The sequence below is a fragment of the Carettochelys insculpta genome, chromosome 6, assembly GCF_033958435.1.
Source record: "Carettochelys insculpta isolate YL-2023 chromosome 6, ASM3395843v1, whole genome shotgun sequence".
In the NCBI taxonomy this organism is placed as follows: domain Eukaryota; kingdom Metazoa; phylum Chordata; order Testudines; family Carettochelyidae; genus Carettochelys; species Carettochelys insculpta.
The window spans coordinates 77,739,308-77,755,999 of record NC_134142.1 but is presented as its reverse complement, the minus strand read 5'-3'; the positions used below and the strand labels follow the sequence as shown (position 1 = coordinate 77,755,999).

General features: G+C 42.0%; 1 protein-coding gene across 4 annotated transcripts in view; it reads right to left on the bottom strand.

Moving 5' to 3' along the window:
- Positions 1-16,692, bottom strand: part of SBF2 (SET binding factor 2) — a 648,361-nt gene that overhangs the window by 371,472 nt on the left and 260,197 nt on the right. For all 4 annotated transcript variants that reach the window (XM_074997415.1, XM_074997417.1, XM_074997416.1 and 1 more), the window contains exon 3: positions 10,827-10,964. In XM_074997415.1, coding sequence (XP_074853516.1) covers positions 10,827-10,964 — 138 coding nt within the window. The remainder of the gene's footprint in view (positions 1-10,826; positions 10,965-16,692) is intronic.

Genomic DNA, 16,692 nt, shown 5'->3' with positions numbered 1-16,692 from the left:
AGCTACCTAAAATCATGCAGGAAAGATAGTTCTGAATTAAAGAGGTTCAACCTATATTTTAGAAAACAGGTACACTGAGTTCCTTTAAACTATAAGTTAGGAAAACACTTAATAGGATTTGCAATAAAATGTAATATTGGAAACATTTACAGATGAAAGGTCACTAACGTAGGTGGCGTCTACTGCTAGAATTGAAGTCTCTTCCTAAGTTTATAATCTTTTACATCCCTCTGGGCCAACAAGGCTTGGGAATGTAAGACTCACAGTCCATTCTGACCTTAAAATATAAGATGATCATACAGTCTGAACTCCTGCACATTGCAAGTCATAGAATCACACCTACTCACTCCTAAAATAGACTCATAACTTCTGGCACAGTTACTTAAGTCCCCGAATCACAGTTTAAAAAGTTCACATTATGTTCAAAGCACACTGCGTGGGAATGATGGGGAAAAGGGAAGCGGAAGCTAGAAAGTAGAATTGTTGAGACGTAAAGGTAATCCTGCTCAATCCTTATAGCTAAAAGGATGTTAGCTCTGACCATGAGAGAGGGAAGGGCAAGGGAAGTGTGAAGATGCTGATTCCCTCTGATTTCCTCAAAAGGAGGAACATTTTAAAGTACAGTCATACCCCGAGATATGCCCATTCGGGTTATGAGAATTCAACTTTACAAGGAGATTCATTTAATGCCCCTACTTTGGCTTATGAGGCATTTCTTCGCATTTACAAGGACTGGTTTGGATTTCGCGCACCTCAGTGGGACACGGCTGCCCTGCAGTGGGAGAAAGGCCGCGGCTCCAGGAAACAGTTGCCTGCAGCTGCTGCCTGCTCGGCGCATCTCTCCAGAGTGCCCAGCAGCGGTTTCCCGGAGCCCCCATCAGGCCACAGCGGGCGCCCACCTCTGGAGCCGGGAGAGGAGGGGAAAGTGCTCATCCACAGAGCTGCCACCCCGGGCACCTTGGCCCACCCCCACCTTTACCTTGACACTGTTGTGGCTGGTCTGGGCATCTGCCTCGGCGCTGCAGCAGTGGTGCACCCCGGCCTGGCCAGTGGCCATGGGCCTCCTGCGCTCCTGGTGGTGGGGGGCCGGGGCCGGGCGGAGGCTGGCGGCCCTGGTAGGCGAGCACCGAGGGGATGGAGTCAGCTGTGTCAGTCTTGACGAAGAGGCTGTGTAGGGGGGTGGCGCAGCTGTAGGGAGCCAGACTCATCCGCATCCTGGCAGTAGATCACGCTGCTCTGCAAAATGTGGATGCTGGGTGCACAGCCCATCCCAGCCCTGCCGCTGCCACTTGCCCCCCCCCGGCATGTAGGGGGGCGCCGCCCACCCTACGCAGCTGTGCCTTGGGCGCCGCTCGCTGTCTGTGGTGCTCCATCCTCTTTAGCGCCTGCCTTGCCTGCTGCTGCCACCTTGGCCACCGGCGGCGAGGCCTCTCTGTCACGGAGCCCCGTATGAGCGAGACATCACCCCTCACCAGTCGGGGGCCCCCTGTGCCTGCTTAGCTCCCAAGTACAGCCAGCCCCTGGCACCACCCACTCCCCACTTAACCTAAACTGCGCTCAGGCCAGGCTGTCTCCCTATGCCCTGATCTGCCCCTGCCCACCCCCTTGCACTGGCCCCGTTTCTGCAGCTGTGAGCAGCTACCTGACTTTGTGCCTCCCTCCCAGGCACTCTTTGATTTCCGTTCCCCTCTCAGCCCTGTCTCTGCACCTGGGACAGCCCCCCCGAAAAGCAGGTAAACAGCCATATTATAGAGTAATTAATGAAGGGAAAATGCCTTGTTAGGTTGTGTTAGGATAACTAATGTTAACTACTGAAGTAATTGTGTTCATTTTAATGGGATTTGGTGTTGTTTTAGCATAAATGGGTGTAAATTTTGGGGCTCAGGAATGCATAAAATTTTTTCACTTTGAAATTAATGGTAATTACGTTTTTGACTTAAGAGAATACGCCCTAAGAGGGGTTTTTCTGGAACGAATTACCCTCGTATGGCAGGGGAAGACTGTGTATTCATCTATGGACAATTGAAAAACCACATATTATGCAAAGCAGTCTGATGACATTACTTAAATAAAGAATCATAGACACATAGAACACTAGAACTGGAAGGGATATCAAGAGGTCATTGAGTCCAGTTCCCTGCCATCTTGGCAGGACCAAACACCATCTAGATCATTCCCGATTGGTATCTGTCTAACCTGCTCTTAAATATCTCCAGTGATGGAGATTCCACAACCTCCCTAGGTAATTTATACCAGGAAAGATAGTTCTGAATTAAGGAGGTTCAATCTATATTTTAGAAAACAGGTACACTGAGTTCCTTTAAACTATAAGTTAGGAAAACACTTAATAGGATTTGCAGATGAAAGGTCACTAATGTAGGTGACGTCTACTGCTAGAATTGAAGTCTCTTCCTAAGTTTATAATCTTTTACATCCTCTGGGCCAACAAGGCTTGGGAACGTAAGACTCACAGTCCTGACAGTTAGAAAGTTTTTCCTAATGTCTAACCTAAACCTCCCTTGCTGCAGTTTAAGCCCATTGCTCCTTGTCCTATCCTCAGAGGCCAAGGAGAACAATTTTTCTCCTTCCTCCTTGCAACCCTCTTTGAGCTACCTGAAAGCTGCTATCATGTCCCCTCTAAATCTTCTCTTTTCTAAACTAAACAAATCCAGTTCTCTCTGTCTTTCATCATAGCTCATGTTCTCTAGGCATTTAATCATTCTTGTTGCTCTTCCCTGGACCTTTCCCAATGCTCCACGTCTTTCTTGAAATGTGGTGCCCAGATCTGAACACAATATTCCAATTGAGGCCTAATGAACACTGAATACAGCGGAAGGATGACTTCTCGTGTCTTGCTCACAACACTCCTGTTAATGCATCCCAGAATCATGTTTGCTTTTTTGGCAACAGCATCACATTGTTGACTCATATTTAGCTTGTTGTCCACTATGACCCCTAAGTCCCTTTTTGCAGTACTCCTTCCTAGACATTATATATGTATGTACCTCATTGTTTCTTCTGAAGCAGAGTACTTTGCATTTGTCCTTATTAAACTTCATCCTGTTTACCTCAGACCATTTTTCCAGTTTGACCAGATCATTCTGAATTATGAACCTATCCTTCAAAGCAGCTGCAACCCCTCCCAGCTTGGTATCATCTGCAAACTTAATAAGCGTACTCTCTGTGCCAATTATCTAAATCGTTGATAAAGATATTGAACAGAACCGGTCCCAAAACAGATCTCTGAGGAATCCCACTTGTTATGCCCTTCCAGCACCTATGAACCATTAATAACTACTCTCTAGGAACGGTGATCCAGGCAGTTATAGTGGCCTCATCTAAGTTTTAATGATTATGTAGTTTATTGATTAGTTTATTAATAAGAAGATCACGCAAGACCGTGTCAAACGCCTTACTAACGTCTAGGTATACCATATCGCCGCCTCTCCCTTATCCACAAGACTTGTCATCCTGTCAAAAAAAAGCTATCAGATGGCTCAGGCGTGATTTATTTTTTACAAATCCATGTTGGCTGTTACCTATCACCTTATTTTCATCCAGATGTTTGCAGATGAATTCCTTAATTGTTTGCTCCATTTTCTTTCCTGGCACAGAAGTTAAACTGGTTGGTCTATAGTCTTCTGGGTTGTTCTTTTTTCCCTTTTTACAGATGGGCACTATGTTTGCCCTTTTCCGGTCTTCTGGAATCTCTCCTGACTTCCAGGACTTTTCAAAGACGATAGCTAAAGGCTCAGAAACCACCTCTATCAGCTCCCTAAGTATTCTAGGATGTACTTCATCAGACCCTGGTGGCTTGAAGACATCTAATTTTTCTAAGTAATTTTTACTTTGTTCTTTATGTATATTATCCTCTAAACTGACCCCCTTCTCACTAGCATGCATTATGTTAGAGATTCAACCATAAATAAAGGAAGGGTCACTATTTCATCATTTCAAAAATTTAGCATCACTTTAAATAAAGATATTTCTGTTCTCTAACTTGTTGCCAATGAGTGGTACAAATAATGGAAAAAATGCTACTGGAACAATACGATTAAGATAGAAATTTGTAATCTGTCTAGTTATTCTAATCTTGACCTTTAATCTTTGGTATATAGCAGACCATCAGATTTATAAGAAGAAATAACCTCACCCCCCCAATTTCATGCCTATGGAACATCAACTATACAATTTTCCACTTATGGAACTGAAACAGGCATTGTTTAATGGCTGTAAAATTAAGCTATCTATTTTTCAGAATATTTAGAATCTGATGAAAGAGCAGAGTAAACATTATGCAAAAGAACATTCTTTCTCAAGAAACATCTTGAGACAGTATTGTAAACCAACAGCGACACAAATGCATGTCACTTTCATGCCAAGTTTAACATTTGGGACATTCAGCGCATACTTGAATCTCTAAAAACAAAATACATATTTACTTACTGCCCAAAAGATATGTCACATATCCAAAAAATTAAGCTCTCATTGTCTGCTAAAAGAATACTACACTCATTTTGTTCATAATATATATTTTAACTTAGTAGGTTTATGAACCTTATGGTCCAAAGATGATCAACTTTCTCTATCTCAATAAATTTTGGGTCCCTGTGTCACCTGGGGGCCTGGCATGTAGGACTTCAGTCAGCTTACTAGAGTCTATACCTTCACTTTGGGCGTGTCCCCAAGAATCCAATTTCCCCCTCCTCACTGGGGTTTTCTTTGTGGTTCTCCCTCTTGGAACCTGGGGGAGAGTTTGGAGGAAGGGGCTAATTGGGCAAAGAGGCCTTGTTTAGCCCCTGCACTGCCAGGTCCTCCTGCCTCATGTTGATTACCCACCTCTCCCCTAGCTGTGTTCCCTGCCCACAGGAGAAAAAAAAATGTGCATTTGCATGGGCCTTCCCATCACGATGTTCAATCCAGAAGAAGGGCTGGAAGGAGAGGTACCACCTCAAGATTCTAGGGTTCGTCTCCTTCATTGTGTGTAGCCAGCAAAGAGGGGCACATCAGCGATGGGGGTAAAGTGTTTGCCCAGAAGGTAATATTGGAATGAGTCCACTGCCCACTTCACCAATAGTGCCTCCTTCTCAATTACTGAGTGGGACTTCTCTCTGGGAAATAGGCTCCTACTGGTGTATAGGATTGGGCGTTCATCACCACTCACAACCTGGGAGAGCATAGCTCCCAAGCCCATATCCAAGGAAACCCTCTGGAGCAACAATTATTATTAATAGTATGGCTTTGTTAAGAACAAATCATACCACACCCGTTTATCTTCCTTCTTTGATAGGATTACTGACCTAGCAGATACGAGAAAGCAGTTGAAGTGATATACCTTGATTTCAGTATGTTTTTTTTTTTAAACAGCTATATATGACTTTCTCATGAGCACACTAAGGAAATGCGGCCTAGAAAAAAGCTACTGTGATGTGGGTGCACAACTGGTTAAAAGGCAGTACTCAAAGAATAGTTCTCTATCAGACTGGGAAGGGAAATTTAGTGGGACCCACAGGGATCAGACATGGGTCTAGTGCTATTCAATATTTTCAGTAAAGAGTATGCTTAATAGTAAGCAGATGACACTATACTGGCAGGTGTTGCAAGAACTTTCCAGGATAGATTTAAAATTCAAAATTGCCTTGAGAAACTGGAGAACTAGCCTGAATTCAACAAGATGAAATTCAATAGAACTAGCGCCAAGTACTTCATCGAAGAAGAAAACAAATGCACAGAAGTGGGAAATAATTGTCTAAGTGGTAGTACTACTGAACAGGACCAGGGGGTTGTAATGGATCACAAACTGAACACGTGTTGTTAATGTGCTGCTGCTGCTAAAACACTAATATGATTCTCGGGGTACATTAACAAGAGTGTCATGTGCAGGGTTTTGGGTTTTTTTGGGGGTGGGGAAGTGGGCACAGGAAGGAGGAGCTGGTACTCAGCCAGCTCCCAGCTGCAGAGCTGTCATTGACTCTCTGCCCCTCCAGCTGGGGTTCCTGCAGATGGGGGGCTGCTGGCAGGGGTCTCCATGCTCCAGCCAGCTCCCTGTCACAGGGCTGCCGGGCTTCCCCCACCCCCTGGCCAGGGATCCCTTAGCTGGGGCTGCTGAGGTGCCAGTACAAAAAAAAGCACTGGTCACACAAGACGCAAGAGATAATTGTGCTACTTTACTTGGCACTTGTGTCCAATGTTGAGCACAGCAATTTAGAAAGTGGACAAGCTAAAAATAGTCCAGATACAAGAAAAAACAATGATAAAAGGTTTAGAAACATGATTTATGAGGAAAGATTTTAAAAACAGGGCACATTTAATCTTCAGAAACCTGGAGGGCATCAATAAGCCTTTTCCAATTTGTAAAGGGTTAGAGGACAGTAGTCCATTATTCTCTGGGTACACTGAACGTAGGACAAACCTGCAACAAAGGAGATTTAGGTTCAACATTAAAAAACACTTTCAAACTATAGCAGCAGTTAAGCTCTCAAAGAAGCTTCCACGTAACACTACAGATGGGGAGGTGTGGTGCTGCAGCTCCCCCAGACTCCCCCACTAGTGCCCAGAGACCCATCTGCCTCCCAGCATGCTAGAGGCTCTGTTACTGACCCCACACTCAAGGACCCAGCTTCTGCCACTTGCTCCGAGGGCTCTGCTGCTGGCTCTGGCCAGGGGTCCTGACTGCAGGCTCTGCTGCCAGTCCCATGCCATAGGTCCTGGCTGCTAGCCCAACACATGAGGGCTTTGCTTCCAGACTCAGTTGGGTGTGGTGGTGGTGGAGGACCTGGGTAAGCGGGAAGGACATCAGCATCCTCACTCTTAAAATGTTCCTGCATCACATCACTGGGAGCTACCATAATTAGAAGCTTTGAACAATGCATTAGAGGTCTCATGTATTTACTTGGCCATGCTACAGTGCAAGGGTATGAACTTGATAAATTGGTTTGGTCCCATCCAGCCCTACATTTCTGTGAATTTTCTGAATGCTGCTCTCAGGGCTTATCAACATAGTCCAGTATTGGTGGAAGGAGAAAGAATGAGTTGACTTTTTATATTTTTCCTCAGAGCCTCAGACTTCAAGGTCAGAGGGGACCCTTGCGATCATCTAGTCTGATTTCCAGTGCGCTGCAGGCCATAGAACCTCGTACATTCCTGAAATAGTTCCCTAACCTCTGGTTGAGTGACTGAACTCTTCAAATCATAGTTTAAAGACTTTCCCTGTGTCCCATGCTGCAAAGGAAGGCAAAAATCTCAAGGTCCCCATCAACCTGACCCATGGATGAATTCCTCCCAAACCCTCAATATGGTGATCAGTTAGACGCTGAGTACGTGGCGAAGACCTATGCCAGGCAGATACCTGGGAAAGAATTCTCTGTCATTATTCAGAGCCTTCTCCATTTAGTGTCTCCTCTTACTTCTGTCAGGTTGAATGTCCTTTTCAGTTGGAGGGTCAAAGATAAATTTAAATTTCTTGTAGGCATGAGACACTAATGGAATTCAGAAAGGGATTATTAAGGAGTTGAGTTTGAAGGTTGGTTGGTGGGGAGAAGAGATATAAGGTATTTTAAGTAGTGCTAAGATTATGTTTGTAGCTTGCTATGGAATCCTTCTTCCAGTAATGAGCTGAAACAGTATAGAAGGAGCTCTGATACATAGCAATGGATGGGGAAAGAAACTGAGTGAGATACAGGGCAGTTTCACCCTTTACCTTCTGCTGAGCACAAGGATGGATGCTTCATCCCAACACATAGGAACAGAGAATAATCCCTGCTTTCATTGTCTTAGGCAGTCAAACACCTAAGCAGAATAGACATGTGCAGTCATTTGAAGAATATATATATTTAATTAACTCAATCAAGTGGATACATGCTACCTGTAAGTGACCAAATAATTTAAATGCAATCTGTATTCTACACGATTTATACTGGATACATTTGGTCAGACACAGCGTCACAGTGAGAAACAACGCTAAAAGTGGAAAATGTGAGCTTACTTCACAATGTTAAATTTAAGATTCTCAATTAATTTGTCTCAACACCTAAAAGCAAAACTGTCAATTTTAGAGCCATTGAAAGGCTTGCAACTGAAGAGTGAATTTACTTAATATTAGGATCCCATTGTGTTACAGCTGCTAGGCTTTTAGCTACAATGTTACGTTTCTATAAAGAATTTTGTTATTGAACTTCAAGGTATTTTGAGAAAATACTTTTTATACTGTTGTCTATCTCAAGCGAACCATGCTACCATGAGACAGTGCAATACAGATTGCTATTTTCAGTGTTTAAATAGGTGACTATGTTTCCCCCTCCCAAATATGGGACAAAGGGAATGATGCTGTCCCAGCCAAAATGGGACAGATTGGCATCCTATTTGGGAGTCAGGAGGTGGCTTCCCTGAGGAGGTTGTCACCCTACCAGTGAAGCTCCTGGCTTCCACCAGCTGGGGGGGCCATCGTGCTGCCGCTCTGGCTCCCAGGTCCCCCAGCCAAGGGAAGCTGAGGGCGGTGGGTGGGGGTGGGGAGCAGCCATGCTGCTGCATGGGTCCAGCTCCAAATCCACCAGCCGGAGGAAGCTGGAAGGCAGCTGCACCACAGCAGGGGAACTGGGGAGCAGCCACATTGCTGCGCAGCTCCAGCTCCCAGCTCCCCTAGCCATGGGAAGCTTGTGGGTGAGGCAGCTGCGACTGGGTCCGGCTCCCCCAGCTGGGGGAAGTTGTGGGGCAGCTGCACGAAAATACAGGGCAATTAGCCCTTTTGACAAAATAAATCAGGACGAAATTGGGACAGATGGTCACCCGCCATTTAAATAACTTTCGCATTGAATCAACATTACAGTCCATGTTGACCTGAAACTATTACTTGCCTTTTGAAGTAATTACTTTGGAACCTCAACCCTTTAAAAAAATGTCATTAGTTAGAATGATAAATAGAAATCTGCATTGTTCTTAAGATGAAAAATTACCATTCAAAGTTTCATTACTTATCATTTAAGACCTGGACACAGAGGTTCACAAGACTCACTTACTGCTGCATACCACTGATGGTGAAACCTATATTACTTAGTTACATAGTTCAACGTCTCAACACAATTATCTTTCATTACAGTTGTATGTGTGTCGAATTCTTGTCTAATGACCATATAACATGGCACATTCACTTATTATCTTTGGGCTTCATAAGAAACAGGAAGTTTGGCTATAAACAATGCAGTCATGAAACAAGCTTCACCAAAGCAAACTCATCTGAAAAATATGCATCCTTCAGAAGGTGGGCAGGAAGGACCAAGACGCAGCTAGTTTTTGTGTGTCAAATTATTAGGGAATATTATACAATTAAATATTAAGACCAGCTCTTTAACTAGTATTCTTGCAACAAGTTAATTAATTAAAAGCAGCTGCTAGGAAGTACAGCACCAATAATGACCTAGCCAGATTAATTACAGAGATTATGAAATCCACAATGAGGAAAAGTACATATGTGCAAGATTTAATCGGACAATAAAGAATTCGCACAGAATATTGTTCCTCACTTTATAATTTTTCATAGATTAATCTAAAAAAATTAGTAGATCTTCACCAAACAATACAGAAGTAAAGTATATCCTTTTGTCTGACTACATTTCTATAATTCAGTTCCATTAATTCATGTGCAAGAGAAATTAATCTTAAAAAACCCACAAAATTGAAAGAAATTCAGTGTACCCTTGTTACTCCTGCTACTGTTAAAAGTGTAATTGTTTCTAAAAGGTGCAAAATAAAATTGCCGCTAATCAGCAATTTTCAAAAACTATTCAGTAAGCTTTTCAATAGCAGTATACAGTAAATAATTCCACTCCAGGAATGTTGAAAACATCCAAACAGAGTATTTTTTTTAAAAGTTAGTTGGAAAAAAAACCAAAACCATTATTTAACAAGTTAATCTATCTGTTCTGAAGGAATAATTTTGAATCCTATGGAGCAGATACATAAATTTACAAACATATTAGTGATAATCTTAATGCCAAAACTGTATTTCCTTCCGATTATACAGAGCGATATTATATGTTGGAAAGAAAGTTTTCAGACATAATTCAATTCATAATTATGAAATGTAGTAAAGTTTGCCCTTTTTTTCTTCCTACAAAGGATTTCAAATAAAAGGTAGACTATTTTTGTAATGTACACATTGAGAAATAAAGTGCCTTTTAATTGATTAAAACTGTCCAAAATTAGTAAGGCATTTTAAAAAGGTCACTGTCAAATAATTACCCCAAAACTGACTTACCTAAAAATCTATTGTTTTATTAATCTACTAATTTTGTTAAAATGCAATTAAACAAATAAGTACAATCATAAAATATATATACAGTACACAAAAATACAATTTAACATTTAAAACAATGTATAGATTTACAATGTTTCATTGCTGAATCAGGCATAGACAGTCAGCAGAAGGAGCAAAAGTTAAACTCGATTCATAGAGCAGAGTTGACAAAATCATTATGCTAAAGTACAAATCAGGAAGGAAAGCAAAAATATCATGCATGCAAAATAGTAGGTAGAAGAAAAAGAAAAATCAATATGTACTAAAACTTTTTTCTAATCCTTCTAAGCAATTTTTTTTCCAAATAGTGGACGATAAAAACCACCAAAGGATCCCAAACAAGTACTTTGAGCTGCCATTTAAATCAAACAAAAAAATACTAAATACAAACTTTTTACAAAAATCCCCTTATCTGAATATCAAGAATATAAAAACATTTTTGTATGAAAATTATTTTAGTAACACTCCATTTTGAGCATTTATTTTTTTTGAAATTACGTTTTTTCCCCTCTCTATTTGTGGTTCAAAGATTTACCTGCAGGTTGATCTCTGCTTCATAGAAAGTTAAGCATGAACAGTAGTGCCGTTCTGAGTCTATATCAGTCAAAACCACAACAAAGAAGGTAGGCTGCTTTCTCTCTCTGGACAGCTGCCATCCTCCAGGCTGACAAAACTAATAAAAGAAAACACCCAAGTATAATTAAATAGCAATAATACTATTTTAAAAGCATCAAAATCGTTTCTAACAATATAGCATTAGGCTGCCTTTTTGAAACATGGTGTAAAATATACATGAAATGAAAGTATCTATGCCCAACACTATGCAGTGCTACTCAGCAAAACAAGGGAAGAGCTACACACCAGACCTTGGGTCCAATCCTCAGTTTGTGTAGATTGTCAGGCTTCATAGATTTCAATAAAGTTATGACAGTTTATACCTGCTCAGTATTCAGGTCTTTCCTGGTGTTGATCAAACACTAATGGCAACAGGATTTGTGGACAGAGTGAAAGAAAATATTTGGGTCCAAATTCTGATGTCAACCATTCAAGAGAATTCACATCCTAAAATTATTTCTATATTCTCCTGCAATATCTCTTAAATAAATTGAGACTACAGTAATATGAAAGATAAAACACGTCTTGGAATTCTGGTAAAATACTTGAAACATCTTGCAAGTTGGAGCTTATGAGTATAACTGAATAGGTGCCTTGAGAAGTTGCCCATCCTTTTGCCTATTATGGGGCATGAAAGTAATTTCATCAAAAGAAATCCAAGCAGACTAATCCAAAAAAATATGATACCTGTATAACAAGGACTATTTTGGCTGTCCCTAATAGGTCCCAAGAATCTAGTGATACAGTGCATTTATAACATGTGAATTGCCAAAACAGGTACTCTAGTAGCTACTTTGACCAGAATTTTCTTTTTTAGAACAGCCACAGCTTATTTGCTATATAATTCCTTATCAGTTGTCTAATTGTGCATGAGGTAGTCCCATAGTTTGGTCTTCTGAACTACAATGTAACAATACAAACTGAGAAATCTGAACAAATTTAAACAGAAATCCAATTGATCGACTGCCATGAGTAAGTCAAAGTCAAGATGAGTCTGACTCATGCAAACTTAATTCTTAAAACTCTGACATGCATCTCATTCTTCATTTAAAAATGTGCATCACCTTTTGCAAAGTATTTTGCACGATAGCTTTCTGCAACAGTGAAAAAAATAATTTCAAATTATATGGGCTGCAATAAAGGCATGCAAGAAGTGAAAGTGGAAGTGTTCTGTACTCCTTTACGTAGCATAAGGACCAGGGTCCCCAGTAAAATAGACAGCAGGTTTAAGGAAGGAAGTATATAAGGAAGTGCTACTTCACACAAAGCAAAGTCAACCTGAGGAACTTCTTGCTAGTGAATGTTATGAAGGACAAAACTAGAGTCGGGTTTCCAAAATTCACGGAAGATAGGTACACTAATTGCTTTAGCCAAAATGGTTAAGGCTGAAACCTCATGCTGTTGGTGTCTCTTATTTCTGACTGCTAGAAGCTGGGCATGGACCATTCTGAATTATTCTGATTGTCTGTCCTATTTATAGCCCCTGAAGTACCTGGCATTGGCCACTGTTAGAAGACAGGGATATTAGGCTTTCACAAGGACCATTAGTTTGATCCATTATGGGTGTACAGCCATCTGGAGAAAATTCAGAAACAAGACCTACCCTGGCCACTCGAGAGCTCTCAGGATCACCAAAACTCATACATCAGCTGCCCAATGTCTTCTGAGTCATAACCTTCACTTGCACTGGAGCAACAGATAGGCATTTCTTGTTCTCTTGACATGCAAAGATATTCCAGAACAGGTATAAACACTGCTGAATGTTGCTCCATACCATGGAATCATGTAATTCCTATTTGCTGTTGCTGGAAAAAGGTCTCCTGAGGCTATCTGCTTATGTACTGTATACCCTTGGGAGGTGTGCTGTCTAATGTCAAATATACACATTCCTGAGATTAATATCACTTCTTGCAAAGAGGGAGGGACCCATGTCCCCTATTTGTTGATGTAGCAATGCTGGTGAACATGACTTGGGCTATGTCTACACTACGAGATAAATTCCATTTTTAATAAATTCAATTTTTAAGTGCATTCTTATGAATTTGAATTTAAGTGTCCACAAACCTCCTTGAAATTCAACCCACTTTTTTTTTGCGTTGAGTTTCCACACCCCCATTGCCCAATGCAAGTTCCACAGTGTGAGCAGTGCATTGTGGCACCTATCGCACAGTGCCTTAAACCCAGTTGCTTGTGAGGGTTTCACGTTAGAATCCCAGAATGCAAAACAGAGTCCCAGAATTCAGTAACAGAATTCAGCCCTTTCCCAAACCCACCTGGGTTCCCTGTGCCATGCATCCTCTACAGATATTGGTATAGCAGCAGGCAGCTGTGCTATCAGCCCTGTATAGCCCCATCTGGTTCCGTCAGGTGCGCGTCCGGACCTTTATATTTACAGGCCTGGGAGCTGCAGAATTCATATTCAAACTCTAATTCAATCAAAAATTCACCGGCTTCCTGTGACATTCTTCCTGCGCACCTGGATGGAGAGCAGCGGAGAAGGAAGTGGGCATAACATTGAGGGTCACCACATAGCTTTGTGGGATACATACTGGACACTACTGGAGGCTAATAAATTTGAATTAAAGACATGGAGCTTTCACACTAGCCTTTATTCAAAATTTTAAGTTTGAAATTGATGCTATACCCATCCAATAATGTCGACATTTTTCTCATCAATATTTCAAGGTAATGGCATTCACAGTGGAGACAATGAAATTTTACTATTGAGTTAACTCCTTTAAATTTGATTTTATCTCATAATGTAGACACAGCCTTGGACACGAAATACTTGAATACTGTGGAAGCAACTGCTTGCAGACTTCATGTGCATGGTCACATTTGAACAATTTTGTCGGAAGGGCGCTGAAAGCCATTTTTAAAAACAGTAAATTCTGTTTAATGGAAATGACTTCAAGACAGTAGGTGCTGCCACTCTCCTTGAGCAACTAATTGCAGCATCCCTGACTGCACACAAGTTTTATATCTAGTTGGAATTCCTGTAGCACTTTAAAGACTAACAGAATAATTTATTAGGCAATGAGCTTTTGTGGGACAGACTATGGCTGTGATCTGAAGAAGTGGATCTGTCCCACAAAAGCTCATTGCCTAATAAATTATTCTGTCAGTCATTAAAGTGTTACATGACTGCATTTTTTATTTTGATAGAATGCAGACTAACATGGCTATCTCTCTGTCACTATTGGAATTCTTGGTGATCCAGGTACCCTGTGCTATGTGATCATCTCACCCTAGCACGGAAGCATCTGTGACCAGTCTTGTGAACCCCAAAGCAGATCGCCTCTCTCTTTAAGTTGATGTTGTCTGTCTTTTGGTTACAGCCTGCAACCCAGCAAGTTAGGTGTTGGATGTATGAATAATTATTCTGCTCCTCTGCATGAAGTATTTCTCCTCCATTGTCTTTCAAGTGGTAGCTGGAGTACACTAGACTGTCTTGGCCAGCCCTTGGCAGTATCACTTTAGTGGGACCAGAGCCCTGAATAACGTCTAGTAGTTTGAGAGTATAGTCTTGTTCTGTACATGTTTTATGGAGATCTGCAATCCTCATCAGGGTTTCCTGGTAATGCTCAGGTGGTGATAGCAAGACTGTTGCGACTGCCTTTGTCTGGAAACAAAGATTAAAACCTTATTGATGTGGGCACTTTTCTCTGATTTAGTTCCTCCTCTTCATTTGTTGAGGTTCTTCCCTACGTGTAGATGGTTGCCCTGATTCCAGGAGGGATCTGGTGTATTCAGGGTGACTTATGTATATATATCCTAATTGCCCCAAGATACCAATAAGGCCAGTGGCAGGAGTCATAGGGAAATTAAGGTAGACTCCCATAAGAGAGGATATGAGTCGTACTGAGCAGGATGGCCGCTTATATCTTAGACCCTCTATCTGAGCTGATCCCTTTTCCGGAGTAGAGTGGTGAAGCTCTCCTGCTGAAACCAGGCTCATCTGAGGTGGCTTCAACATGAATAGGCAGTTCCAGTGACAGTAGCAGTGTTATGCCACTGCTGGTCAATCGTACCGCTGAATGGCTTTCACTCTCATTCTGAACCAATGGTGTGAGGACATCCCTGGCTAGGATCTGACTCAAGAGTATTGGAGATTCTGAACACGGTTCAGAAAAAAATATATGTTAATGTCCTTTGGGGTGGTGTAGTCCCTTACATGAGGAACCAAGCTTCTCCCCTACGGTGGTGCCAGTGGTATTGGTCTTGCTCCAATCTCCAGCACTGATGGCTCTTTCTCAAGCTTTGCATTACTACTGTCAACATAGGAGGCATCCACTGCCTTCCACCCTTTCAGGTACTGAGGGCAATTATGATGCTTCAAGTATCAGAGGGGTAGCCGTGTTAGTCTGGATCTGTAGAGCAACGAAGGGTCCTGTGGCACCTTATAGACTAACAGAAAAGTTTAGAGCATGAGCTTTCGTGAGTTAACTCACTTCTTCAGATGCAGATGATGCTTCAGTGAGTGCCAGTTTCATCAAGATGGTCTTGGTCTTCAGTGCTGAGAAACCAGTGCTGTGATGTGACTTCTCATGCTTCTCATGAGACTGACTGATCTTACCTTCCTCCCTCCTTCGTTTGAGACCTCAGTCATACTCTATTCAACTATGGAGCTTGGACGACTGTGCTCGGAAAGACACTCCTGGGGGCCTCTGCCTCTTGCTTCTGTAAGCTTCACAATGGTACATGGAGTTTGAAAGAGGGTTTTGAAGGCCAGAAAGATTTTCCTCACTAACCACAAAGGTCCCATGTACTTATTTGGGATTTAGAAGAAAATATCAGAAAAAATAAATTTGATCTTCTCTGACTAAGTATCCAGTGTTCTCCTACTGGTTTTTGTATGTTACCATTCCTAATATCTTCAATCTCTCTGGACACTCAGTAACAGAATTAAAAGTAGCCAAAGTCATTCTTTGTTTTTGATAGAGCTGCCATCTTAGAATAAGTAGTTGTGGTACCAGTAAGTGCCAGAGGTGTCTGGCTTGTCCCCCTCGCCTGCCCTGCTCAGAGATAATGATGGCATCAATCTAGTGGACAAAGCTCTTATTTTCTTCACTGGGGCTGACCCAGGAGAAGCCGCCCTGCACTTTTGAGGGGCAGCGTCAGATGAAGTTGCTGTTGACTGCAGCTCAGTAGGCTGCACAGCATTGTCAAATAAAATCAATCAGAACCACATTTCTCTCTGTTTGCATGCTCTAGTCATTAGTTTAGAACAGTGGGGGCCTTTTTTTGCTGTATGTGCCCCTCACCAATACACTGAACACACGAACAGTGGCTGTCCAAGGCTGGCATGGCTTCCCAGCATGTGTACTTCCTCAGTACCCTCAGATGCATTAAAACCAGACCCAAGGTTTTTTGTACCTCTTAAGTTTTCCATGTAGCTCTTAACCTGTCCTTTCCACAATGAGGGCTGCCCCACTCCCGATCTTGCCCGTGAAAACTAAGGCAATAAAAGCATTGAGTAGTTCAGCTTGACCTCCCTCGTCCATTAATAGCCCCACACCCTCCCTGATCACCTCCTATCATTGACATGCCTGTAGAAATCCTTCTTCTTACCCTTCACGTTCCTTGCTAGCTGCAGTTCCAATTCTGCTTTTGCTTTCCTGATTACTCCCTGGCATTCTCCAGCCACTTATTTTTACTCCTCCTCAGTCATCTTTCCAAGTTTCCACTTCTTATATGAATCCTTTTTGAGCTTGAGCTTGTCAAGGATTTCCCTGTTAAGCCAAGCTGGTTGCCTACCATGTTTGTTTTTCAATACTGCGCATTGG